This window comes from Macaca fascicularis, chromosome 5 (genome assembly GCF_037993035.2).
Source record: "Macaca fascicularis isolate 582-1 chromosome 5, T2T-MFA8v1.1".
Lineage (NCBI taxonomy): Eukaryota > Metazoa > Chordata > Mammalia > Primates > Cercopithecidae > Macaca > Macaca fascicularis.
The window spans coordinates 79,176,056-79,203,788 of NC_088379.1; the positions used below are offsets into that span (position 1 = coordinate 79,176,056).

Genomic DNA, 27,733 nt, shown 5'->3' on the forward strand with positions numbered 1-27,733 from the left:
CTCTTGGCAGAAACTCTCCAAGCCAGAAGAGAGTGGGGGCCAATATTCAACATTCTTAAAGAAAAGAATTTTAAACCCAGAATTTCATATCCAGCCAAACTAAGTTTCATAAGTGAAGGAGAAATAAAATCCTTTACAGATAAGCAAATGCTTAGAGATTTTGTCACCACTAGGCCTGCCTTACAAGAGACCCTGAAGGAAGCACTAAACATGGAAAGGAACAACTGGTACCAGCCATTGCAAAAACATGCCAAAATGTAAAGACCATCGAGGCTAGGAAGAAACTGCATCAACTAACGAGCAAAATAACCAGTTAATATCATAATGGCAGGATCAAGTTCACACATAACAATCTTAACCTTAAATGTAAATGGACTAAATGCTCCAATTAAAAGACACAGACTGGCAAACTGGATAAAGAGTCAAGACCCATCAGTCTGCTGTATTCAGGAGACCCATCTCACACGCAGAGACATACATAGGCTCAAAATAAAGGGATGGAGGAAGATTTACCAAGCAAATGGAGAACAAAAAAAAGCGGGGGTTGCAATACTAGTCTCTGATAAAACAAGACTTTAAACCATCAAAGATCAAAAGAGACAAAGAAGGCCATTACATAATGGTAAAGGGATCAATTCAACAGGAAGAGCTAACTATCCTAAATATATATGCACCCAATACAGGAGCACCCAGATTCATAAAGCAAGTCCTTAGAGACTTACAAAGAGACTTAGACTCCCATACAATAATAATGGGAGACTTCAACACTCCACTGTCAACATTAGACAGATCAACGAGACAGAAAGTTAACAAGGATATCCAGGAATTGAACTCATCTCTGCAGCAAGCAGACCTAATAGACATCTATAGAAGTCTCCACCCCAAATCAACAGAATATACATTCTTCTCAGCACCACATCGTACTTACTCCAAAATTGACCACGTAATTGGAAGTAAAGCACTCCTCAGCAAATGTACAAGAACAGAAATTATAACAAACTGTCTCTCAGACCACAGTGCAATCAAACTAGAACTCAGGACTAAGAAACTCAATCAAAACCGCTCAACTACATGGAAACTGAACAACCTGCTCCTGAATGACTACTGGGTACATAACGAAATGAAGGCAGAAATAAAGATGTTCTTTGAAACCAATGAGAACAAAGATACAACATACCAGAATCTCTGGGACACATTTAAAGTAGTGTGTAGAGGGAAATTTATAGCACTAAATGCCCACAAGAGAAAGCAGGAAAGATCTAAAATTGACACTCTAACATCGCAATTAAAAGAACTAGAGAAGCAAGAGCAAACACATTCGAAAGCTAGCAGAAGGCTAGAAATAACTAAGATCAGAGCAGAACTGAAGGAGATGGAGACACAAAAAACTCTCCAAAAAATCAATGAATCCAGGAGTTGGTTTTTTGAAAAGATCAACAAAATTGACAGACCACTAGCAAGACTAATAAAGAAGAAAAGAGAGAAGAATCAAATCGACGCAATTAAAAATGATAAAGGGGATATCACCACCGACCCCACAGAAATACAAACTACCATCAGAGAATACTATAAACACCTCTACGCAAATAAACTGGAAAATCTAGAAGAAATGGATAATTTCCTGGACACTTACACTCTTCCAAGACTAAACCAGGAAGAAGTTGAATCCCTGAATAGACCAATAGCAGGCTCTGAAATTGAGGCAATAATTAATAGCCTACCAACCAAAAAAAGTCCAGGACCAGATGGATTCACAGCTGAATTCTACCAGAGGTACAAGGAGGAGTTGGTACCATTCCTTCTGAAACTATTCCAATCAATAGAAAAAGAGGGAATCCTCCCTAACTCATTTTATGAGGCCAACATCATCCTGATACCAAAGCCTGGCAGAGACACAACAAAAAAAGAGAATTTTAGACCAATATCCCTGATGAACATCGATGCAAAAATCCTCAATAAAATACTGGCAAACCGGATTCAGCAACACATCAAAAAGCTTATCCACCATGATCAAGTGGGCTTCATCCCTGGGATGCAAGGCTGGTTCAACATTCGCAAATCAATAAACATAATCCAGCATATAAACAGAACCAAAGACAAGAACCACATGATTATCTCAATAGATACAGAAAAGGCTTTTGACAAAATTCAACAGCCCTTCATGCTAAAAACGCTCAATAAATTCGGTATTGATGGAACGTACCTCAAAATCATAAGAGCTATTTATGACAAACCCACAGCCAATATCATACTGAATGGGCAAAAACTGGAAAAATTCCCTTTGAAAACTGGCACAAGACAGGGATGCCCTCTCTCACCACTCCTATTCAACATAGTGTTGGAAGTTCTGGCTAGGGCAATTAGGCAAGAGAAAGAAATCAAGGGTATTCAGTTAGGAAAAGAAGAAGTCAAACTGTCCCTGTTTGCAGATGACATGATTGTATATTTAGAAAACCCCATTGTCTCAGCCCAAAATCTCCTTAAGCTGATAAGCAACTTCAGCAAAGTCTCAGGATACAAAATTAATGTGCAAAAATCACAAGCATTCTTATACACCAGGAACAGACAAACAGAGAGCCAAATCAGGAATGAACTTCCATTCACAATTGCTTCAAAGAGAATAAAATACCTAGGAATCCAACTTACAAGGGATGTAAAGGACCTCTTCAAGGAGAACTACAAACCACTGCTCAGTGAAATAAAAGAGGACACAAACAAATGGAAGAACATACCATGCTCATGGATAGGAAGAATCAATATCGTGAAAATGGCCATACTGCCCAAGGTTATTTATAGATTCAATGCCATCCCCATCAAGCTACCAATGAGTTTCTTCACAGAATTGGAAAAAACTGCTTTAAAGTTCATATGGAACCAAAAAAGAGCCCGCATCTCCAAGACAATCCTAAGTCAAAAGAACAAAGCTGGAGGCATCACGCTCCCTGACTTCAAACTATACTACAAGGCTACAGTAACCAAAACAGCATGGTACTGGTACCAAAACAGAGATATAGACCAATGGAACAGAACAGAGTCCTCAGAAATAATATCACACATCTACAGCCATCTGATCTTTGACAAACCTGAGAGAAACAAGAAATGGGGAAAGGATTCCCTATTTAATAAATGGTGCTGGGAAAATTGGCTAGCCATAAGTAGAAAGCTGAAACTGGATCCTTTCCTTACTCCTTATACGAAAATTAATTCAAGATGGATTAGAGACTTAAATGTTAGACCTAATACCATAAAAATCCTAGAGGAAAACCTAGGTAGTACCATTCAGGACATAGGCATGGGCAAAGACTTCATGTCTAAAACACCAAAAGCAACGGCAGCAAAAGCCAAAATTGACAAATGGCATCTCATTAAATTAAAGAGCTTCTGCACAGCAAAAGAAACTACCATCAGAGTGAACAGGCAACCTACAGAATGGGAGACAATTTTTGCAATCTACTCATCTGACAAAGGGCTAATATCCAGAACCTACAAAGAACTCAAACAAATTTACAAGAAAAAAACAAACAACCCCATCAAAAAGTGGGCAAAGGATATGAAAAGACATTTCTCAAAAGAAGACATTCATACAGCCAACAGACACATGAAAAAATGCTCATCATCACTGGCCATCAGAGAAATGCAAATCAAAACCACAATGAGATACCATCTCACACCAGTTAGAATGGCGATCATTAAAAAGTCAGGAAACAACAGGTGCTGGAGAGGATGTGGAGAAATAGGGACACTTTTACACTGTTGGTGGGATTGTAAACTAGTTCAACCATTATGGAAAACAGTATGGCGATTCCTCAAGGATCTAGAACTAGATGTACCATATGACCCAGCCATCCCATTACTGGGTATATACCCAAAGGATTATAAATTATGCTGCTATAAAGACACATACACACGTATGTTTATTGCAGCACTATTCACAATAGCAAAGACTTGGAATCAACCCAAATGTCCATCAGTGACAGATTGGATTAAGAAAATGTGGCACATATACACCATGGAATACTATGCAGCCATCAAAAAGGATGAGTTTGCGTCCTTTGTAGGGACATGGATGCAGCTGGAAACCATCATTCTTAGCAAACTATCACAAGAACAGAAAACCAAACACCACATGTTCTCACTCATAGGTGGGAACTGAACAATAAGATCACTTGGACTCAGGAAGGGGAACATCACACACAGGGGCCTATCACGGGGAGGGGGGAGGGGGGAGGGATTGCACTGGGAGTTATACCTGATGTAAATGATGAGTTGATGGGTGCAGCACACCAACATGGCACAAGTATACATATGTAACAAACCTGCACGTTATGCACATGTACCCTGCAACTTAAAGTATAATAATAATAAATAAATTAAAAAAAAAAAAAAAAGAAAAGAAAACACTCTCCTAAAATCCAGCTGAAAACAGCAATCTGATGTAACCCCTTCCAACTTATTGTGATAAAGAGGCTTATTCCATGAAAAATAAAATTTCCGCGATCATACTGACTATTCAATTGTGACGTTAACCTGGGCTTTTAAAGCCTGAGCATAAAATAGCAATTGATGGATGAAAACAGCTATAGTGACCCCATTTTCGTCTTCAGGTAATGCAAAAGGACAATTTAAGGCTTAAGTGTGGATGGTGAGGGGCAAGCAGCACAGTGCCAGATGTTCTCTGTTCAGGGGCTGGGCACCTAATCAAGAAGAAACCCTTTTTAAAAGCGGTCGCTTGCAAACGCCATATGTATGTTGTAATTGTGCGATCATTACTTTTTGGTAACTTGGCAATTAACTACTGAGGTAATTTTTTCATGATAACTACAGTCACATTTCCCACACACATTACCTCCTGTGTATAGAATGGAAATCTAATTACTCTGTCCTGCAAAATTGCTTTATCTACCTGCAGGCTAGAAATTGCATGATAAATCCAGAAAGATAACCACCAAAATAGAGAAGTCATTCAGTAATCATTTTTCAGCAAACAAAATTAATGTCTACCAAGAAAAATACAGCAATTATCCCTTCTAAAAAGCCACATGGCTAGAAAAAAAAAAAAAATAATCAAAACAAAGCTTTTTTTTTAAAAAAAAAAAAATCAGAAAACATATTTGAAATTCAAGTGAACTACAGTCCTTCCTCTCTGCATTATAAACAGTGCCAAAAATAATCATCTCACCTCTGCTCAGTTCCCGGACAAAAATACCAATCTATTGTGGGTTCTGGGAATCCTGCTGCCACACATTGGAGCATGCCATTCACGAGCCTGTCGTAAGTCAGGATTTCTGGTTTTGCTGCAGGAAAACAGAAGTGGCCATATGTCAGAGTGCTGAAAAACCTCAGCGACATTCACTTCACTCCCTGTCTAATCCCTACAACCTTCCTGAGGCTGCTGAGGAGGCTGAGGGAGCATGTTCAAAGGGCAGAATCTGAACCAGGGAGTGGAAGGTACAAGGAGGCGGCTGTCAGGGTCCAACCCAGAAAGGCTTTCCCAGCGACAGTGGCCCAGCGCCAGAGCAGATGGCTGAGGCAGAGGTCGCAGGGCCAACTGCAGAGTTTCTGCTTTCAGGGAGTGGGGATCTGAAAGACTGCTTCTAATCAAGACTCCAGGACTCCAAAGGGCTGTATAGGTAAAAATCCACTTTAAAGGATTCCTGCCAATGGGATTTCAAGCAACTGTACCTGCCCTAGGAATTTCAAGTTATTGTGGGAACTGGAATGGATGAAATTAGGAGTTGTTAGAGGAAAAGATAAGCCCCACTCTTTGCTCTTACAAGAATTGTCTCCTTTTCTGGGGTGGAAGGGTGGTGCTGATTAAAAGCTGCATCACTCTATTTACACAGAAGCTAGAACATAAAGAGTAAAATACAATATGGGCTTTACTTCAAATCTTTGTTTCAAATGCAAAATATGAACAGAAAACTAGAAGAGAAAACCAGCCCAAGATTTATGTATTTATGTATATATGAACCTGAATATATATATATATATCTGAATATATTCACTGTAACAGCAGAAATGCTCTAATTTGGTATTTCTATGTAACTACAATAACCAGCTGATACTCAAGAATTTCTAATTTTTGAAGTTATTTACAAAGTGAAAGGAAGATGCACTCGGTGGTTTCGATAGCAATACATCTGAAGGATTCTAACCCTTTGAGAATAAATAAGCTCAACAGAAGCATCAGGATGGCAGGGATGGTGATATGCTCACCCTGTACTTGGAGTACAGCACTGATTGTGCCAAGTCTAAGCACAGAATTACGGGAGCCCCATGCATAGTGGACACATCTGAATACCAGCTCTTACATTTCTCAGGTCTTTGAACTTGAGTAAGTTTCTACATCTCTCTAAATTTTTGTTTCCTTATGTGTAAAATGGGAATAATAACTGTGCCCGTCTCATAGGGATATTGAGACAATTAAATGAGATGGCACATAGAGAGAGCTAAGAATGACTTATAGAAATGAAACAGTTATTTATTATTATTATTGCTGGGCACGGTGGCTCAAGCCTACAATCTCAGCACACTTTGGGAGGCTGAGGCAGTGGATTACCTGAGGTCCGGAGTTGGAGACTAGCCTGGGCAACACGGTGAAACTGCATCTCTACTAAAAACACAAAAATTAGCTGGGCATGATGGCATGCGCCTGTAGTCCCAGCTACTCGGTAGGCTGAGGCAGGAGGATGGCTTGAACCTGGGAGGCAGAGGTTGCAATGACCACCACTGCACTCCAGCCCTGGGTGACAGAGTAGGACTCCATCTCAAAAAGAAAATTTTTTATTACTATTATTCCTGAGTTATTCTTTTATAATCAGAATATCTACCTTTCTTGGATAATTAATTTCACTACAAATGAAATGATGAAATGAACTGTATTTGCCACTCCATTCTCCTCAATAATCTAAAAATTCCTTTTTTAAAACAGTCTGATAAGGTATATATTTTAACCCAATGCACAGGGAATTCAACATCAATTATGTTACAACTGATAGGGAAAATAAAAGCAGTGAGAAGGAAAGATTGACAGATCAGAAACTTAGGAAGTTTATTTCCCCAAAGGAAGGTAACACTGATAAATGACATCTTTGTAGAACAACCTCTCAGCATCTCACCTCCCTGGAGGCAAATGAGTAGGCAGAGATCAGAGTATCCACATGCATGACACACCCACCTGTCACTCAACCTGGCCCTGCTGATGAGCAGGCCATTTGGCTAATATACACAAAAGAGAAACTCTCCAAAACAATCTCAAGGTAGGGGCATCCTTGAGAGTTTGGATCCAGTGCCAGCTTTCACAAATAGAGCAAGAAGACAAGCCATCGTCTTGCGAAAGCATCCATCTGGCAAGTTTCATTTAATTATCATGGGCAACTGTGTGATCAAGCTGAAAAGTAGGACACAACACAAAAAATCAGCAGACCCTTAGGATAATGCTATTTGCTGGGGACTCTAGGTGCCATACTGTGGGTCTCTCCGGACTCAGTTTAAGTGTCACCTCCTTTTCTAAGCAAGCCTAAACTCTCTGATGCCAAGTTGGTCTCTCTCCTTTCCTTATTCCCAAAGCATTTATGAACACCTGATGCTGGTATGCAAGATCTTGGTCTGCCTCCTCCATCAGACTCGATGTTCTCGAGGGCAGAAATGACATCTTATGGATTGAGTATACTTGTAACTCCTAGCTCAGTGTGACCCACAGCAGGCGCACAGTAAGAGCTGTTGAATGATGAAGACCCCACCCAAAGGAACAAGTCTCTAAGATTCCAAAGGCATTCAATTATAGAATCACAGGAAGAGAACTGTGAGAACAGCCTAATGGTGACTTTTGTAAATACGGCACTATTTCTATTATTTTTGCAATAGAGGGCCATGAGATAAGAAATCCTAGTGGCTGACCACATGAATTCTTTATAACACTGAGATGAATGATGAGTCGGATCAGTCTACACTAAGATGGTAGAGATAACTGAATAGGACTCAAATAGGAGCTAAGTTCACAAACAGATGTACTCATACCTATATTCCCTTAACACTCATACTTCCTAATGCTTATAACACTACATGGTAAATTAGTGGAATTAAATATTAACTCAATAGGCGGAGGAAGGGCTGAAAGCACACTTTAAGATGATGTCAACAATGATTATCTCTGGGTAGTAGGGTTATGAAAAGTTTCTATTTTATTCTTTTATTTCTAATTTTATTTTTCAATGAATGGGTAGCTGAAAGTGAACCTATAAGACATTGTTTAATTAAAAAATTGGAACAGCTCAAAATTACATAATCAATTCCATTTAGCTTTGGTTACAAGTGTGCTCTAACATCCAAGCCTTCTAGCGTGACACCTGGTAGCAGTTATACAACAGCCATGGCTGCCAACGGTGTGGTCTGGCTGGCCTACTTGTTCCCATGTGCCGGTTAATTAAGCAGTTTTGTTAAGTTCCTATCCCAGGTGGGTCATAACCGAAGGCTAATTGAGCAGCTTTTGTCCTGTTGGCCTGAGGTTGGCCAACCAAGCTCACAGGGTCCTAAATCTTCAATATGCCTTAGACTCTCTAAGGGAAGAGGATAAATGCACATTCCTGGGCCACACCTCCAGAGATCTGGTAAGCTGAGGATATGAGCCAGCAATGTACTTTTTTAAAGGGCCTTTAAGGAACCCTTATCAAAGCCAGGACTAGAGTAGGGCAAGAGAAGCACCCCGAGCATAAAAATAAGAAGGGCACTAACCCTAAAAGGCCTACGAGTGGGTACCTGTGCGAGTACCTCCTTACATTTCACACTCTAGGTGCCTTTCTTGCCTCACCTCGGTCCAACCCTCTCCCTAACATTGGTGCTAAGAGACCTCCTTCTGAAAAGGATGAGACATACTAGTACGGCATGAGCTGTATATGGCAAGTTGCATTATGAAAATATTTAATCCATAAAGAATGAGCCAGGTAGAAATCTAATTCCTAAAAATGAAAATCTCAGCTCATTTGCATTTTGTAAGTGCCTCAATGCACCGTGTTTGGCATTAAATATACATCTTGCTTTTAAAGATACATAACTCTGCAGTTCTCCAGGTTAAATCTGAGCTGTGGCTTCTTAGATATTCTGCAATAAGCAGTATAGCAAATGACACATTCCCTAATTCCTCCCAAGTTGGAGGTTTAGATAAGCCTAAGAGGTATATAAGTTATGCATTTACTGTGGAGATAAAAAAAAAAAAAATAGCCTTTTTGCCTTTAAAAACATTGTGGACCTGAGTCATTCGGATATCTCCAACAACACCGATCAGCTTGTAGGCAGATTTCAGATGCTTGTAACTCTGCTGAGAATTTATTGCTCTTGCAATTAAAACTCCTACACATCCAGTGATTTACCCCACAGATTTGTGATCTTGGAAAATACTCCTTTTCATCACCATCCAGTCCATGTGGAAAGCAAGAACAAAATGAATTTTAAGAACACAATACAGATAACAAAGCTGAGGGCTGGTGGCTGAAAGGGAATACACAAGCCAGTGGTAGAAGGGGTCTTCCTTTCTTCATCTAAATGCAGGGAGGCATTTTTTGAGTAGAGTTCTCTCACCCCAGCCACTTTAACCAACTTCCGCTATAAATGAGCATTTGACCACATTTTATAATCAGCAGGACAAAAAACACAAACACTTAAGTATCCAAATAATAAAAGACTAAATGAAGAGGGATCATAAGAATGAATTTCTGTTTTTAAAGTTTGAGGTTTGCTGGTGTTTAATGGCAATGAAGCAGTGCTTTTCCAGAATTTGTCACTATCCCAGTCTTGGGGTCTGTGTAAAACCTACACTTATGCCATAATACCATTATAATAAAGAAATTTAAGTCAGCTAAAATTGGAGTATAAAAATAACTCAACTTTACTTATAAAAGGAATATTACACTTTTTAAAAAATTCCCAGAATAGATATTTTAGACATACACTGTGTCTTATACATTCTTAAAGATATCCAGAAACTGGCATATGGACACTAACAGAAGTTTATTTAACAAACAAAATAAAACTCAACTACAATCTCCTGTACCTATTTACTTTAACAGTGACTGTCATTTTAAAAAGAAAAAATCATTCTCTTAATGAAGTGATGTTCTCAACTAGGGCTCAACAAAGTTTTACTCTAAAGGGGTGAGATAAATATTCCAGGTGACTATTTTAGATTTGTGGGTCATCAGGTCTTTCCTGCAACTCAGCTCTGCAGCTGTAGGACAAATGTGCTCATAGACAACATATAATCAAATAGGCATGGCTGTTTTCAATAAAACTTTCCTCGTGGGCACTAACATTTGAGTTGTACTCTCATGTCTCATGAAATCTCCTGATTTTTTTCAACTACTCAAAAATAAATTCAATAACCTTCTTAGTTTGTGAGCCATTCAAAAACAGGTTATAGGCTGGGTATAGTGGCTCACGCCTGTAATCCCAGCACTTTGGGAGGCCAAGGCAGGAGGATCACTTGAGGTCAGGAGTTCAAGACCAGCCTGGCCAACATGGTGAAACCTTGTCTCTACTAAAAATACAAAAATAAGCCAGGCATGGTGGCGGGTGCCTGTAATACCAGCTACTCAGGAGGCTGAGGCAGGAGAACTGCTTGAACCTGGGAAGTGGAGGTTGCAGTGAGCCAAGATTGTGCCACTGTACTTCAGCTCAGGCGACAGAGCAAGACTCTGTCTCAAAAGCAAAAAAACAAAACAAAACAAAAACAAGCTACAGGCCAATTTTGGCCAGCAGACTATAGTTCTACCAACCCCTGTTCTAAACAGCAATCAAAAAGATATCCCAATTGCGAGATTATGTTGAAAAATGATGAAACTACTTGGACAGAGATTTCTTCAGCCAGAATCACTGTTCAATTTACAGGAGCACTGTTGCTGTATCACCCAGCCGTGGGGAAGAAGACCTGTACACACATCACAATTCCACTCTGCTTGCTGCCGAGCAGTGCAGGCATGGGACAAAGTCTCCTTTTTCCTACTCTGGAAAAGTAGCTAATTCACTTTGCCACATAATTCAGAAGTGGAGAAGACGAGTATTGACAGAATGCCCATGGAAACATTAAGTCCCTATTCTTGGATTAATTTAAATTTCACTACATTACAGGTGACCTTGCATACACCTGTAAATGAAGGAAGCTAATCTGATGTAAAAACAAGTGGCTCAATTGAAAAGAAAATCTCCACAAAGTGGAAGTTCCACAATATAAAAGGGGCCACTCAATGCTTTTAGCAAAGTCTATGTATCCAAGTTTAGAGTCAATTCCAGCAGTTTATATGGCTACATACCTAAACCTGTTTCTCTTGCTTTTCCACCATCAATATAAAAAAATAGCCAAACCACACAAACGGGGGCAACCAAGGGCTATGGATCCAGACAGGTTACCTGGTTCTCTTACAGGTTCAGTGTTTACATCAGGGCCCCTAAATTAGCAACACATCCACCAGACCAACTTTCTTATGAGATAGGGAGGAACAGTAATGACACCAACCTTTGAGGAGGGGAAGATGTTTAGCTTAGTTCAGAGCTACATCTGCTACATTTTTTCAGAACAGAAGAGAATCAAGTTCTACTTTAAAAGTAGGTTGCCATTATATCTTTTTTTTTTTCCAATTTAAACATCTATAACAATTCTTGCCTCCACAGAGATCCTCTTTATAAGGAGAAAGAGATATTAGAGTGTCACATCAAAAACAACATTCATAATTCCCAAGCAATTTGAGAACAAAATCTCATTTCAAGTTCAGGAAGAGGAAATAAAAACAGAGTTCAAACACTGTCAGATATCTCAAATGAACACACATTATCTATAAAAAGATTAATGTGAAAAGACAAGCAATGATTTTTACATAGATTAGTTACCACACTAAGAAGATCTGAAAATTATTCCTTAATTTAAAACTATCCTGAAAGATAGCACAGTATATCTACCATATCATATATTGAAGACACAGAGCATGAAAAATAACGACAGATGATAACCTTATTAACTTCTAGCCACTTAAGCAAGGTCACTCATTAGAGATTAAACAAGATAATTATAAACTTTAAATAATCATCTGACGGGTTTCTTTTAAAATTCAGTCACATCATTTCAAAGTCCCACCTCACTCCCGGATGTCTCAAAATTGCATCACGCATGGGCTAGAGAAATTATAAAAGATCCATACACTGAGATGCCAAAATGATGTTATAGAAAGACATTCACAATGCTTTTGTTGTGCAGCGCCAAAAATCTAGGTTATAAAGCAATATGATCTCATTTTTATTAAAAAAATGGTCTGGAGGAATATATAATAAACAATATTAGTAATGGTAATCCATAAAAAGTAAAGAAACATAAAAAGTAAAAATAAACTTAAAATGATTTTTATTTTTACTTATTTACATTTTCTAATTGTTCTACCCTTCACATAATGCTTTTGTAATAAGAAAAAATTGTTTTAATTTAAAAACATATGCAGTATACAAATGTTCACACAAACCAAGCTATGTTCCAGTTACTGTTGCAGCCTTAGAGCAAACTCTCAAAAGCAAGTAAATAAATCAGAAAGGAGTCCTATTCAGCACTTTATTTAATGTTTAAAAATTCTAATTATTTAATATAAGAGGAAGTCACTCTAACAGAATCCACCTAATGGGGGAAAACACTGAAAAGCAAAGACTTTCAAGCAAAAATCAACATCAAGTCTTCAAATTTGTGGCCTCTAACACAAGTATGGTTTGGACACACATGTTTTTGAAAGGTCCTACCATTTTTTTAAAAAATGGAAATAAAAAGCTAATAGGTTAAGTGGTGGGAAGACATTTCCATCTTCCAAAAAAGTTGAAGTTCTAGTAACTTCGCTCTTTTTTGTGAGGATCTTCCTGAACAGCACAGTGGCCTTAAGGACCAAATCTGAGCAGTCCTTGCAGGCAAGACTGCCATTATTATTTTACTCTGGATAAGGGTACTTGGAGATTCCAGTCAGGTGGGTGACCCGGAGAGCTGGCAAACAGGTGAAGTCATCTATATGGCTGGCTTCCCAGGTCTATGATACAGTTTGAATATTTGTCTCCTTCAAATCTCATGTTTAAAAACTGATCCTGAATACTGGAGGTGGGGCCTGATGGGTGGTGTCTGTGTCATGGGGACAGATCTTTCTTTCATGATTAGCTTGGTGCTGTCCTAGAGGGAATGAGTGACTTATCGCACTATTAGTTCCCTCGAGATCTGAGTTTTAAAAACAACCTGGCACCCTTCTTCTCCTCTCTCGCTCTCTCGCCATGTGATGCCTGCTCCCCTTCCCCTTCCACCACGAGTGGAAGCTTCCTGAAGCCCTCACCAGAAGCAGATGTTTCTTACAGCCTGCAGAACTCTGAGCCAAATAAACCTCTTCTCTTTATAAATCACCCAGCCTCGGGTTTTTGTTTTGTTTTGTTTTGTTTTTTAACAGCAATACAAATGCACTGACAGTAGTCTACCTGTGATCACTTCTGGTAGGCTGGCCAAAAGCTAGTTGGCTATGTGCTTTATCTGCAGGAGTTTCTCACTAGAATTGGTTCAGCCATCCATAACTGGATTTAACTATATCCGAAAACACTAAAAGGCAGCCCAGACTTTGCAAACATGGTCAAAGGGGAGATCTTTCTCATCAAGAGGCCTTATTCTGGGTGATTTATTGCTTTGGCTGATTTTGGTATACTGTATGACCTATAAATAATTGCTAACAACAGATAGGATGTTAATTATATGATGCAGTGATTTAGAAATAATACATTATTTAACATTTCCTTAAATTGTTTCTCAACTCCCTGTTAATACCCTTCCATAAATTCAGTGAAATTGGTGACTTCTGAGTTAATTTGGTGCACTTCAGCAGCCATTTGGGTTTCAATCTAGCTCAACGTTAAATGCATCCTATGTAAGGCTAATGATCAAAGGGAGCCCTTCAGTTCTCAATGTCTGCCTCCCCGTCACTACCACGTGAGGATCACAGTACTCCCACTGCCCTGGCTGAAATCGTCATTAAAGGATAAGCCTTTAAGATGGGAAAGAGATCTACTTATGATCCCTAAATACCATTTACCACATATTTTAAATGCATAATACCGCCCTGGAAATGCTACCAAATCATGTTTTGAACTATCCACTTTGAGGTTACAGGATCTTCTTAAAATCATTCCAAAGGTTTGAAAAACAACTGGCTTATCATATCAATCATAATTTATTTCTACAATTATGTAAATTACTTCGGGATTCACATGGGTATTTAAAATTAAAGCCAAAATAAACCTACAAAATATTTACTTTACTGATTATCCTTTCAGTCCACTATAAAGTTTGTTATTTATTCAAGAAATACGAGATGGAGTGGGAAAACAGGCCAAATGGCTATATTAGGATTAAAGTGCATATTTGGCCTTTTATTTGTCCTGGATCTGGCAAAAAACCTCATTGTGTGACATTTAATATAACCAAAGAGGCCATCAGTTCCTAAATAAGTAGCATAAGCTACCCATAGCATCTTGGCAATGTCATTTTTTCTAATATTTCCAATAATTTTGGAAAGGGTAATGCCTATTAAGAAAGCACTTTGAGGTAAGGTTTCAAAACTCTACTTTTTTCCTGATTTTCACTTCCAAGAAAAACAAATCACCATTTTCACTGAAGGATATCAAACATTTCAGATCTAAGAACTTGATTTCTATACACATCTTGGATAAGCAATTCCAAAAGTAATTAGAGTAATGCAAATTCAATGCAGATATAATCACTAATTTTTGGTTTTGCTTTGTTTTTTAATGAAAATTCCTATCAGTTTCCACTAGAAGTTCTCAAAAATGGCAACCATGTTATAGCTCTTGGCCATTATAAACCACCTTAAATGTCACTGAGTCAGTTCAACATGTCCATGTAAATCATGGCTTGATTAGAGAGGTTAGAAACAGTATTAGAACATTTAAGCTTAACAAGTTGTTATATACTGGTTTTCTTAACATAAATTGTCAGAGCACAATATTTTTTTAAAGTCTACCATATAAGCAATTAAAACATGCCCCTTCCCCACATTCAATATACTGAAATTTTCATGTGGAATTTTCAAAACAAATAGATTTTTTAACCGCCAAACATTTAACCAGGCCAAATCAAGGATTTCACTAGCATTTCTTGCAGATGAATCTATTAAGCAATTATGCATTAGTGTCACAGAGTAAAAGTAGGCTGAATTTCGGCACTAACACTATGCATTCATTATTCTGATTTTTATCAATTCTGATTTTTGCAGAGCACAATCCCTTTTGTCCTTGAGGCTGAGCTTATTCACAAAATAAACCATACAGTACACCCACATATGTAACTGGCTCAGCTAACATGATGCCAAAAAGGCCACAACTATCCTAAGTTTAAAACTGTAAAATTATTTTAGCTTTTGATTTTAAAATTTAACATGAAAAAAATCCTACCTCAAGAGCTAAGCGATGAGGATGCAAAATCATGAGAATGATAGAATGAACTCTGGGGACCTGGGAAGAAGGGTGGAAGGAGGGTGAGGGATAAAAGACTATACGTGGGTACAGTGTACACTGCTTGGGTGACAGATGCACCAAAATCTCACAAATCACCATGAAAGTACTTATCTATGTAACTAAAACCCAAAAACTATTGAAATAAAATTTAAAAGAATACTACCACATAATAATGTTAACTAAAATTTTTTTCAATTAAAAAATCAACAAACAAATCAGCTAACCATATCTGTGAAGAGCAACTGCGACATACCTCAGAGACAGTTTAAAGCTCAAACGTAAATGCTACTACCTCTGTCCAAACGTTTGGCAATCAAGAAATCCAACGTGTTAAGTAAGTGAAATAAATGCCTTTGTCAGTTTGCTATTTGTAACAAACTGACATCAAGGAAGAGACTTTCTGAAGAGCTTAACTTGAGGTCAGGACCAACATGATCCTCATCTGTATATCCAGTGAAATACAGTGGGACCTCAGGAAGTGCTGGGTGGGTATTAAGAGAACCACACTCCAGAATGCAGAAAAGGCCTCCTACCTACAGGGAATCCAAGAAGATATCCTTTTGGAAGGTTAACAACATATCCTATCTAGTTTCAAATAGGCACGGGTTCACCAGCAGCACTGATTAAAACTGAGACTGTGGGAATGGCAAATTAGCCTGGTAAGTAAAATGGTAGCAATTTTATCCCCGCCACAGAAAAGTCAGAAACACCTTCCTGAGGTCAGTATCTCATGACCAACTGGCAGACCACACACTGGCAAATGGAAGCATGAAAAAGGAGGAAAAGAGACACATCTAAACGCCCCTTTGGACTTAAAGCCAGGGAAACAGCGATAACACAAAGCACCTTGCTTTATAAAATTCCCAACCACTGAGCTCTCAAAGTGAGGTCTGTGGAGTGGGCCCCACCCACGGTCTGCTGTTGCTGGTGCATAGGAGATAAATAAGAAACTCAGAAGAAGCCCTGAGGAGGAGCAATTTGACAGAGAGTAATTTTTACATCTATTGAATCTAAAACATAGAAAAACCCGAGCCTGTATTTTGTATATCGCTGTTCTTTTTCATTTCACTTTTCTAGTAATTGGTTTTTACTATATTTTACAAGAAGTATTGATCCACAATGAATTGGGAATCTTAGAAAAGTCTTTTACCATAGAAAGGTTGAGATGCATCACACAAGAGCAGCCACAATAAAATTCTGTATGAATATGCATATTATGCTTGCAAGGATATGGATTTACCTCCAGTCATCTCTTAAACGAGATGAACATTAAGACTTTTCAGAAGCAAGTAATTTTGTCCATGGGTAATATACTAAGCTCTGTATACTATAACTTTTTTTTTTTGAGACGGACTCTCATTCTGTCGCCCAGGCTGGAGTGCAATGGTGCGATCTCAGCTCACTGCAACCTCTGTCTCCAGGGTTCAAGTGATTCTCCTGCCTCAGCCTCCCAAGTAGCTGGGATCACATGCACTCATCACCACACCCAGCTAAATTTTTGTATTTTTAGTAGAGAAGGGGTTTCACCATGTTGGCCAGGCTGGTCTCGAACTCCCAACCTCAGGTTATCCACCTGTTTCGGCCTCCCAAAGTGCTGGGATTACAGGTGCGAGCCACCACGTTCAGCCTCTATATACTATTACTTTCTGATTCACATTGAAATTAATCTAGAGATACTTGAATTGAGGGCCAGTGAAATGCTATGTAATCAAAACTGTTTGCTGGAACTCAGATAATAATTAATGTTTCCCTTGAAAAGGGAGAACTGTGTGATCAAATAAGTTTGGGATATATACTTCCTATCCCATGGCCCCCTCCGGCAAAGTCACATCAGCATATTAGGATTCTGGGAAGGCCAGTAATAAAGGTATGTGTTTAATTACATGAATGTGACCTTCTTCATCTAAACTCGTATGAATGTCTTATTCAGAAAACACAAATTTTGAAATGCTCATATAGTCAAAAGACTCTGGATTAGCAATCAAAAATCTGTCCAGTTATTTCTTTTCTTCATTTATAAATGGTTCACACCACCCACCCTACCATCTTTCCTGAGCTGTAGCATCAAATAAGACAATTATGTAAAATCACTTCATACAGGTTGAGCATTGTGGCTCACTCCCATAATCCCAGTGCTTTGGGAGGACAAGGCAGAAGGATCGCTTTAGTCCAGGAGGACAAGACCAGTGTAGGCAACAAAGCAAGATCCCCATCTCTAAAAAACATTTAAAAATTAGCTGTGTGTGGTGGTGCATGCCTGTACTCCCAGCTATTTGGTAGGCTGAAGCAGGAGGATCTCTTGTGCCCAGGAGTACAAGGATATAGTGAGCTATGATCACTCCACCCTGGGTGACAGAGACAGATGCTGGCTCAACATGTTTGTCAACATGTTTGAAAACAAAAACATGTTTGTCTCAAAATCAAACAAACAAACAAAACATCTAGCTGAGAGCGGTGGCTCATGCCTATGATCCCAGCATTTTGGGAGGCCAAAGCAAGTGATCACTTGTGGTCAGGAGTTCAAGACCATCCTGGCCAACATGGTGAAACCCCATTTCTATTAAAAATACAGAAATCAGCTGGGTGTGGTGGCACGCCTATACTCCCAGCTACTCAGGAAGCTGTGGCAGGAGAATCACTTGAACCTGGGAGGTGGAGGTTGTAGTGAGCCGAGATCATGTCACTGCACTCCAGCTGGGGAGACGGAGCAAGAGACTCTGTTTCAAAAACCAAAAAAACCAAAACCACAACACTTTGTACAGAAAGTAAGCTCCTTTAAGACAAGGAATTGGCCCCAGTCCTTTGTTCCCACAACTCCCTATAGCCCAACACACATAAAGTGCCCAGCTCCTAAGCTCTTCTCTAGGAAATATTCCAGGTGTCTCCTCATCCTCCACACACCCAGGAAAACCAATTCTGAGAGTCATTTGTTGGGCCACTCCTTGGAATTCCTAGTCTTTGGGGGCCTCCCCTGCCCTAGCAGGTATGGTGTGGCAGGCACCTTCCTTGGAAATGCACACAGGGCCCAGAGTGGAGCCAGGAAGAAGCCCTGCACTTGGCAAAAGCTCTAGCTCATAATCGGGCTCCCTTGGCCTCAACTTCAGAGCAGACATTTCTCTAAGAAGTGGTGGGCTGTAGGAGTGGGGTGGGTGGGACCCCACAGATGCCCATGGCCATGCCCATCTCCCATCTTAAACCATCTGCTACCTTCTCCCACATACCACATGGTACTCAGTAGCGAGCCATGGGCCTGTCAATATTGCATTTGTCTCAGTGGAAGAACAATCTAAACACAAATAACATCACAGCCTCAAAAGAGATGGCACTGTAACAAAGAAATCATGTCAGGGCTCGATAGCATCTCCTTCCTAATACAGTAATTCAGCTCCTATTCAACCACTAGCCCCCCATTCCAACAATCAATAATAATACATTTTCCCTCAAACAACTGTTATGGTCAACTTCTATGGCTCCTTTGTTTACTTCAAAGGCAGCACACAGAATTTGAGCAACTTCTACAAGGTCCTGTGGTCAGTGAAATGTAGGACAAGGAACTGGTTTTTTGACACACTCTAACCACCAAACCACAAAGTCTCTGTGAAGGTCAAGATTATCATGAAACGTTATTTACATAGAACACAAGTTGAGTCCTTGCAGCTGTTACAAACACGAGCCACAACTTTAAAAGAATAAAGAATTAAAAGATAAGGAGCCCTTCATGTTACTTACTATTCACATAAACATTAAATGCTATGGAAGCATTGACGTCAGAATTGGACACTAGGAATGTGTAAGTGCCTCCTTCAGTGCCTTTTAATCTGGTTAGATGAAGTTCACTTACGTATCTACAAAGAAAAGACAATTAATCAATCACCTGTGGATAGTCTGCCTTGGAAGGCATGTCTTTTTCAGTTTCTACCTGGAAATCTATGCCTGTTTGAGGAAAAATATAACTCATTTAATTCAGTAAATATTAGCAAAATCCACATTAACAAATACACACACACGCACACACATATTCCATCTGGGACAAACGCCTGTTGTGAGAGAACACAGAGTGAAGAAAGTTAAGCACAAAGGCAACCTGACAGAGGCTGCAGTCTCTCCACTGGCCCACCACCTCCCCCCTTCCCCCACCACTCCGGGCTGTCCCCATACCACTTCCTCCCCTGCCCATGGTGCTGCAGGAGCCTGCTCTCCACAGTGTCCTGAACTTGCCTGCTCTGCACGCACATGCTCACTGCCCTCATACAGACACTCTGGGCCCTCAGCGAGGTCCACGCTGCTCACCTTCCTTCTTGCAACACCCCCATCTCCTGGTTTTCCTCCACCCCGGAGATTCTCAGTGCTCCTGGTAGTATTTGCTGCTCAAGCTTCTGACTTCTTGCAAGGCTGCCATATAGGGCTGTGTACACTGAGCACCCTACCATCCTGTCGGGGTTACTGGCAGGGGCTCCGATGTACATGTGTCACCCTGGGCAGCCCATGACACACACGATCCACATGGGCCACAACACCAACTTGCCATAGGCGGTGTTCCGATTCTCACACTGTGTGAGCTCCCTGGGCAGCCCACTCTCTCACACTGAGCTGCTTGCTGCTGGCCCACAGGCTTCACGTCTTTACCTCCAGTGCGGGGTTCTCTGTACCATGTCTCCTCTACAGAGCTACTTTCACGGCCCCAAACCCTTGACTGCAGCTTTCTCCCAAGGATTGCCCTTGCGCGGTCCTTGGAAGAAGCTGACTGTACAGCCAGGTCTACAGCCAGTAAGTGACTGACAGCCAGAGAGGTGCAAAAGCCCCGCTCAGCTCCTGGATAAGACTGAGGTTTGGGGTCATCTGAGCCACATCCTTATTTGCCTCCCTTCCCCCCCACCCCTCCTCCCCTACTCCCTGGTCAGTCTCTCTCTCCCTGCATAAGTCACTTGTCTCAGAATCCCTGTCTCAGGCTCTGCTTCTAGGGCGTTTGACCTAATATACTTCCTACATGAACAATCCCACTCAAGATCCCACTATCAATCTGAAATCCAACAAACCGCAAACTGAAGTCACTGTCTTTCCTCAGAAATTTGCCCCTCTGCCTTCTCCTCCTCTCCCTGAATGGTATGGTCTCTCACCACCCAACCTAAAGCCATCTTCAACTCCTCCCTGCCTCTCCTGCCCTCTCAATCACCCGGAGACCTCCCAAATCTATCCTCTTCCCTCCAACCTTTAGCCCTTGGCCCGGGACGCTATCATCTCTCACCCATATTTTTCCAACAGTCAACAGTCCTGACTGGAAAAAGAGAGCAAAACCCTATCCAGGTACTTAGCCCTTATTAGCCATTCCGTCTTGGTCAAGTTACTTCACCCCTCTGTACCTCTGTCTCCTCTTCTATAAAAATGGTGGGAAATAAGAATGGCTACTCACAACGTCTGTGAGGCTTCAGGTCAGTGGGTGAATATATGTAAAGTACTTAGAACCATGCTTCAGAAAAAAGCACTTATGTCTTACCTGAAGTATTACTATTGCTACTATTTTTACTATAATTACTATATAGTAATTACTATAATTACTATAATGTTTTGAGGATCAAATGAGAGGTCTAATGTAAAAGAACACGGGTTCATTGCCTGAAGCGAAGCTATTTGGCTCTTAGTTTTCTTAGAGCTTTAAGAAACAATTATGGCCGGGCGCGGTGGCTCAAGCCTGTAATCCCAGCACTTTGGGAGGCCGAGACGGGCGGATCACGAGGCCAGGAGATCGAGAGACGATCCCGGCTAACACGGTGAAACCCCGTCTCTACTAAAAAATACAAAAAAACTAGCCGGGCGAGGTGGCGGGCGCCTGTAGTCCCAGCTACTCGGGAGGCTGAGGCAGGAGAACGGCATAAACCCGGGAGGCGGAGCTTGCAGTGAGCTGAGATCCGGCCACTGCACTCCAGCCTGGGTGACAGAGCAAGACTCCGTCTCAAAAAAAAAAAAAAAAAAAAAAAAAGAATTATAAGTATTAACTTCCCTTTTTCTCTTAAGAGACTTGCTGTATCCTGGGTACATGCCAGTTACCGCTTTGAGCTAAGCTCAGATCTCTAGAAAACTGTCCTCCATTTTACAAGTGAGAAAACTGAGGCCCACAGGTGTGTATGTGTGCACACATGTGCATGCTCTAAACACACAACAAAATGGAATACTAGGATGAGGACACAGGAAGCAGCCCCAGAATTTCTTCTTTACCAGGTATCTTCTTGTGGATTTACGGGTTACAGAAATAATCTGATAAGCCCAGTGGAAAAGGGGGTAATGTGTAATCCCCTAGGGCAAGGTCTGTTTCTTACCTGATATTACTTTCATTCTCAGACTTGGGATAATCTTCCCATTTATCAGTGAAGGTTCTGTTCATATAGATCCACTGCTGGTGTTCAGGTTTGGGGAATGCCTCATATTCAACAATCAAATCTACATTTTCTCCATCGTTTACAAATACTGTAGTGTTTATCATGGGGAAGATATTAATGAATCCTTTATCTAATTAGAATGAAATAAGACAGAAAGAAACCATTACCTACAACTACTGGACAAAAAAACAGAACCTCATCTTGGAATTACAAAGATAATTGATTGATTTCCAGTATTAACTGGCAGTAAAAGCATTTTAACTAGCCGTTTTCCATTTTATTCTGCTCTTGTAGAATCACTGTCACAAGTGAGAAAGGATACACATTTGAAATACTGATTCTCCCATCTCCATCTCTTAAGCAATCCTCTTAAAGATTGTTACCATCTTAAAAGTCTTCTAAATCTACTAGTCTTGATGTTTATTAGGTTAAAAAATATTTGGAATAAATAGAGAGTTCATACACAGACCCGACATAATTGTATATGTGATAAGGTATCATAAATCAAGGGAAAAAAAGGGACCCCTAATGTTTAATAAACATGTTCAAAGAATGTTCTTTAGTATTTGAAGAAAAATAACCTTAGGTCTTCTTACCATATATCACAGATAAATCAAAGAGCATTTTAACAATAAAATGATATTTTTAACTTAATAACAGAATTGACTCCTATGAAACTTCTACAGAGCGGGCAGTTTTCTAGGCATTTTAGAAGCAACAGAAGAAAAACATCATAAAAGACAAATTTAAATCTATAAATATTTTTAAATGTCTATATAGTAAAATAATGTAACAGGAAAAAGAGGAGAATAAAAATGTAGAAAAAATGTTTAGCTAAACTAGTAATTAAAATAAGACATCACTTTTCACTTATTAAAAATAGCAAAACTAATTTTAACTAAACTCAATAATTTTGCCAGTGTGGTAAAAGTAGCATGCTGAATTACACACTGTAAATTGGCACAATTCTTTTAGGAAGCATTTAGCAATATAGATTTTTTAAAATTATCTATTCCTTGATTAAATCTTGTAATTTCCATATGAGAACTCTTCCTAAAATGAGATAGATAGCTATAGGCCAAAAAAAAAAAAGTGCTATTTACACTATCATACACTATTATAATTTTTAAACTGGCAAAACAGAGAACTAGTTAAATAAGTAATGGAGTCCTTAGAAAAGGTTATATAATAATATTAAAAAGATCTTGAAAAAGAAGGCAATAAAGTAATTGCTAACATTATCTTTGTGGCCACCATTTATGTGCTTACTATGTCCTAAGAACTGCTTTAAGTACTTTAGCATACCTTTTACTTAATAATTGTGACACTTAGTCTTTTGTTTTTTTGTTTTGTTTTGTTTTGTTTGAAACAGGGTATCCCTCTGTTGCCCAGGCCGGAGCACAGTGGCACAATCACAGCTCACTAAAGCCTCGACCTCCTGAGTTCAAGCAATCCTCCTGCCTCAGCCTCCCAAGTAGCTGCAACCCAGGCATGTGTCACCATGCCTGGCTAATTTTTGTATTTTTGGTAGAAATGGGGTTTCGCCATGTTGCCCAGGCTGGTTTCAAACTCCTGGGCTCAAGAGATCTGCCCGCCTCAGCCTCTCAAAGTGCTGGGATTACAGGCAGAGGCCCCAATTCAAAACCAGGTAAAATGTTAACAGCTCTTATCACAAAACCAAAAACAAAGAAAGGGTAACTTTGTGAGATGATGAATATGTTAATTTGCTTCATACTACAGTAATCTTTTTACTATCTATATGTACCCCATAACATCATGTTGTGTATCTTAAAAATATATAATTAAAAAAATTATTTCTTTAAAAAAGAGTGATCCCAAAGCCTTGTTTTCTTCATCACTCCATGATGGATCCAAATCCTCCTCCCAGCCACTAAAAAATTACTTTTCTCTTTGTCTCCTCCTGTTCCTGTTCCACCCCAAACCATTCTCAAAACAATACAAAACCAGATTCAGGTTTCACAGCCACAAGTCCTTCCAGTCATACAGTGATAATTCTTGGAAAGTGATGAATGGATTTTAAAAATCCGATTACATACAACAATGTTCTCAAAACATCCTTACTAATTGCTTTCTGGAGCTGAAGCTGATATATCAACATGCTCCCTAATCAACTTAGCAAATTAGTGCTTATGGAGTTTAATATTTTAAAAGCATAGCCTTCTATTCAAATTAATAAATGGTTCACAATCATGTTTAGGAACAAAGTAGTACACTTTCTGTGTGCTGACTATAATTGCAAGTAAAGTATCTTTTCCATGTTCAGTCTGGGGAGAAACTGTCCATTATAACATGGGCAGAAACGCCAAAATTTTACGAGATTATTGTGGGATAATCATAAAGCTTTAATACTGCCACATAAATTATTGAAGAAATTTGGTGAGGCGAGGAAAGAGATGAAAACAAATACTGCATCACTTTATTATTGTTTTTGATAAAGAATTTTGTCACCCTAGAAGCATTTAATGAAAGTCAAGCACTAGGAACATGGCTGTACTAAAAAGACAGAAAAATGGATTAAATTCAAACAATACTCAAAAGACAAAAAAAATTGTAAACAAAGTAATTTAAAAATACTTATTAATCTCAGTAAATCAAAAGCATGAAGAAACTCACTATGCTCTGCTCTCTTTAACTAGAAAATAAATATTTAGTGAAATTTCTAGAGTAAAGAAGATAAGGCTAAACCAATTGTACATACCAGATATGATGGGGCCTGGGGACAGATTACCATGTTGTAGTTTATGCTTTGTAGAACCAATGACCTGTGTCCCAATGTCACTCCTTCCTGAAGGTTTATGCTATTATCTTTATGCTTAGAGAACAGGTGAGATAAGGAGGTAGGGCATACTAGGGAGGAAAAGTCCAATTCAGTCCTTACTACAAGGAACTAGAGCTGATGAGTGGCAAAACAATAAACCAAGGGGCAGAGCCCCTACCAAAAGTTTCTGAGAAATACTTCAGGCTCTAAGCATTTGTGATCCTTGATAAATTCTACATCCATTTCCAAACTCAAGTCATTCAGCGAGCACTAGCTTTTTTGAAAAACCTCAACTTTTGTTTGTTTGGTGGGGAAAGGAGGGTGGGGTGCACAGAGAATAATAGGTTTGAACAATTTTAGTAACAGCTTTCCACTTTCCTCCAATAAACTGGTAGAATTTGGTTTTGTGCTTTCATTGCAAGAGGCTACAATAATTTTCATTCATTCATTCAGTGATAACAAAATTCTAAGAATCTGTTCAACATTCCATTTACATAAAAAGGAAACTATCTAGTAATTTCTTCTTTCACTACTGCCAGTAATTTAAACATTCCCATAGAGGTATTTACCTACTACTTCCAAGGTTGTTGTGACATTTGCTGATCCAAAAGTATTATTGGCATAACACATGAACACTCCAGAATCATTAACTCTCGCTGAACTGATAGTCAACGTTGCCTGACGTTCATAATTGAAGTCACCGTGATGCCAGCTATTATATTTCTCCTGTAGTTTAGTCTGCTGGTTTCAGAAAAGGAGAAAAAAAAATAAAGATTACCATATAATTTATATTCAGAATCTTTCCTAGATAAATTAAAAATAGCAGCAATTAACTTCTCCATATTAGCTTTCATTATACACTACTTAAGTAAGAATAATAAAGCGTCATGACAAGTCTGTCATTGGAACACTTCATATTACAGGATTATATTGAAAGACAGTCATTATTAATGATTGGGGAAAAAATGAAAATTCATTTCTTAACCCTAGTATGTATAATTCCAAATTCTATGCAACGTTAAATTTTAAAAGTTGCTATATATGAAATATTATGGGATACTGATATTTTGTAATATGAGTCAACATATTTTTGTCATGTCCTGTTATATCTTTTTCTATTCTATGTCCCAACAACTGAGAGCAAACACACTGCTAATAACAATAATGTTCTATTTTATTAAAATTTATTATTTGCAAGAATGAAAACAGAATCACAATATCAACAACTAGCTTGGAAACTCATCCTGCAGTTCTCACCCAGCAGAATCTTGTGAACCACTGATGGGAGTTTCAAGGTATAACAGACATCTAAGAACAAGGCCCAAATTATTTAAGCATGAGCTGAAAAGAAAAGGTTGTGCATTTACCCTTGTGATAACACCATCTCACTCATTATTTGTCTGCAGACGAGACATGGAGAGATTTCTCGTATTTAAAAAGTCATGGGGGAAACCATAACGTAAGCTACAACAGCTTTCTGAAAAGATTAAAGAAAGTCAAATATAGCTTTCTGCATCTTCCAAATTTTCTGTAATGTACACACACTCCTATCACAATGGGAAAAAAAAAAAAAAAACAACTAAGTAAAGTAAAAGGAGTTAATATTGACATGGAATGAGACCAAGAGTGATTCCTTGGCGAGGCTTTGGTAAACCTAATAAAGCATCTGACAGTATTATAAATCAGAAAAATCCTTCTGGAAAGGAGCGTGCCAGGATGTTCATACCCTCTGATCAACTCTAGCAAATTTAACTTGAGGAAATTGCTCAACAGAAAATAAAAGCTCCAACATGTTGGTTGTGGTAAAAACTCAGAAACGACCTAAATGTATATCAACTATAGCATTATGACTGTAAGAGAGGTGTTTACCTATTTAAAAAGCACAAATTGAATGTACCTTAAAATTGCAATCACGTGATAATATATATGCATAGGGGAAAAGAGAAAAAAATATGAAAAAATGCAGACTATATAGCATTTATAAGGACTAGACACTTGGGACTACTGAGCAGTTGAAATCTGGTAGTCCAAAGTAAGTTGTGCTGTAAATATAAAATATGTCCTGGATTTTGAAGCCTTAGTATTAAAAAAAATGTAAAACATCTCATTAATAATTTTTATGTTCATTACATTATGGAATAATATTTTAGACACACTGGGTCAAATAAAATATATTATTAAAATCAATTTTACCTTTATTTTTTGTAATGTGCCTACTAGAAAATTTAAAATTACATATAAGGTTCATGTATTTCTATTACACAGCATTGCTATCTATGATGATGGGATTATACCTATTTTTTAATGTTATTATGGTTGTACAAATATTTTTACATTGAAGTAACCACACATAAAAGTTGACTGCTAAAGCTGAATGTTTCAAACTTTTTAAAAAGAACAGAAACCTGCTTTGCTGTTAACTAATTGTGAGATCTTAGGTAAGTCAAGAGCATCACTAGGCTTGACTTTTGTTTCCAAAAGGGTATTTGGGAACAAAACTATCTTTAAAGACTTTTCCAGTGTGTAACACTTTGTAGATTTCCTACTACCCCCTTCTAAGAGAGTCTTCTAATAACTGGCAGAAATGTACCATTTCACAGCATAAGATCAATTGTCAAGAAGATGTAAAAGCAAGGTGAAGCAACATTTTCAAACTGGCTTTTCCCAGTTCATAGTTTTACAGACTTCTCTACAAAGGCAGAGTGACAATGGACAGATAACATACTAAAGTCTCGATTTAAGGTATCTTCCTTCTAGTTCTTTCAAGAGCCCAAGAGTCCACAGCAGAACTCAAACAGGAACACTGAACTTGTCAGCGCCCAAAGGAATAGTGCAGTCACAAGAGATGCAGCCTGAACATCCAAACCCAAAGCCCATAACTTAGGATACTGTCAAAGATTCTAATTATAAGTAAGTAAAAATGCGAGGGTTTAGAGGCATTAAGAAAGCTAACCAACCAAGATTAACAGTATTGAACAAACTCCAGGATTCCCCTGCGCTGAAACAAACAATGGCAACAATGCTAAAAAGTCATTTTACCCTAAATTACATTGTG

General features: G+C 38.8%; 1 protein-coding gene across 13 annotated transcripts in view; it reads right to left on the reverse strand.

Annotated features, from left to right (window-relative positions):
- KIT (KIT proto-oncogene, receptor tyrosine kinase) overlaps positions 1-27,733 on the reverse strand; it is a 90,107-nt gene that overhangs the window by 18,349 nt on the left and 44,025 nt on the right. For 7 of the 13 annotated variants that reach the window (XM_074040958.1, XM_074040957.1, XM_074040955.1 and 4 more), the window contains exons 5-8: positions 25,248-25,416; positions 21,840-22,029; positions 19,255-19,370; positions 5,180-5,294 (exon numbers count right to left, since the gene is read on the reverse strand). In XM_074040958.1, the coding sequence (XP_073897059.1) occupies positions 5,180-5,294; positions 19,255-19,370; positions 21,840-22,029; positions 25,248-25,308 (482 nt within the window). In that variant the 5' untranslated portion in view covers positions 25,309-25,416. Of the gene's footprint in view, positions 1-5,179; positions 5,295-19,254; positions 19,371-21,839; positions 22,030-25,247; positions 25,420-27,733 lie in introns of all 13 variants that reach the window. The other 6 variants (XM_074040959.1, XM_074040956.1, XM_045392614.2 and 3 more) reach the window with 1 other exon arrangement.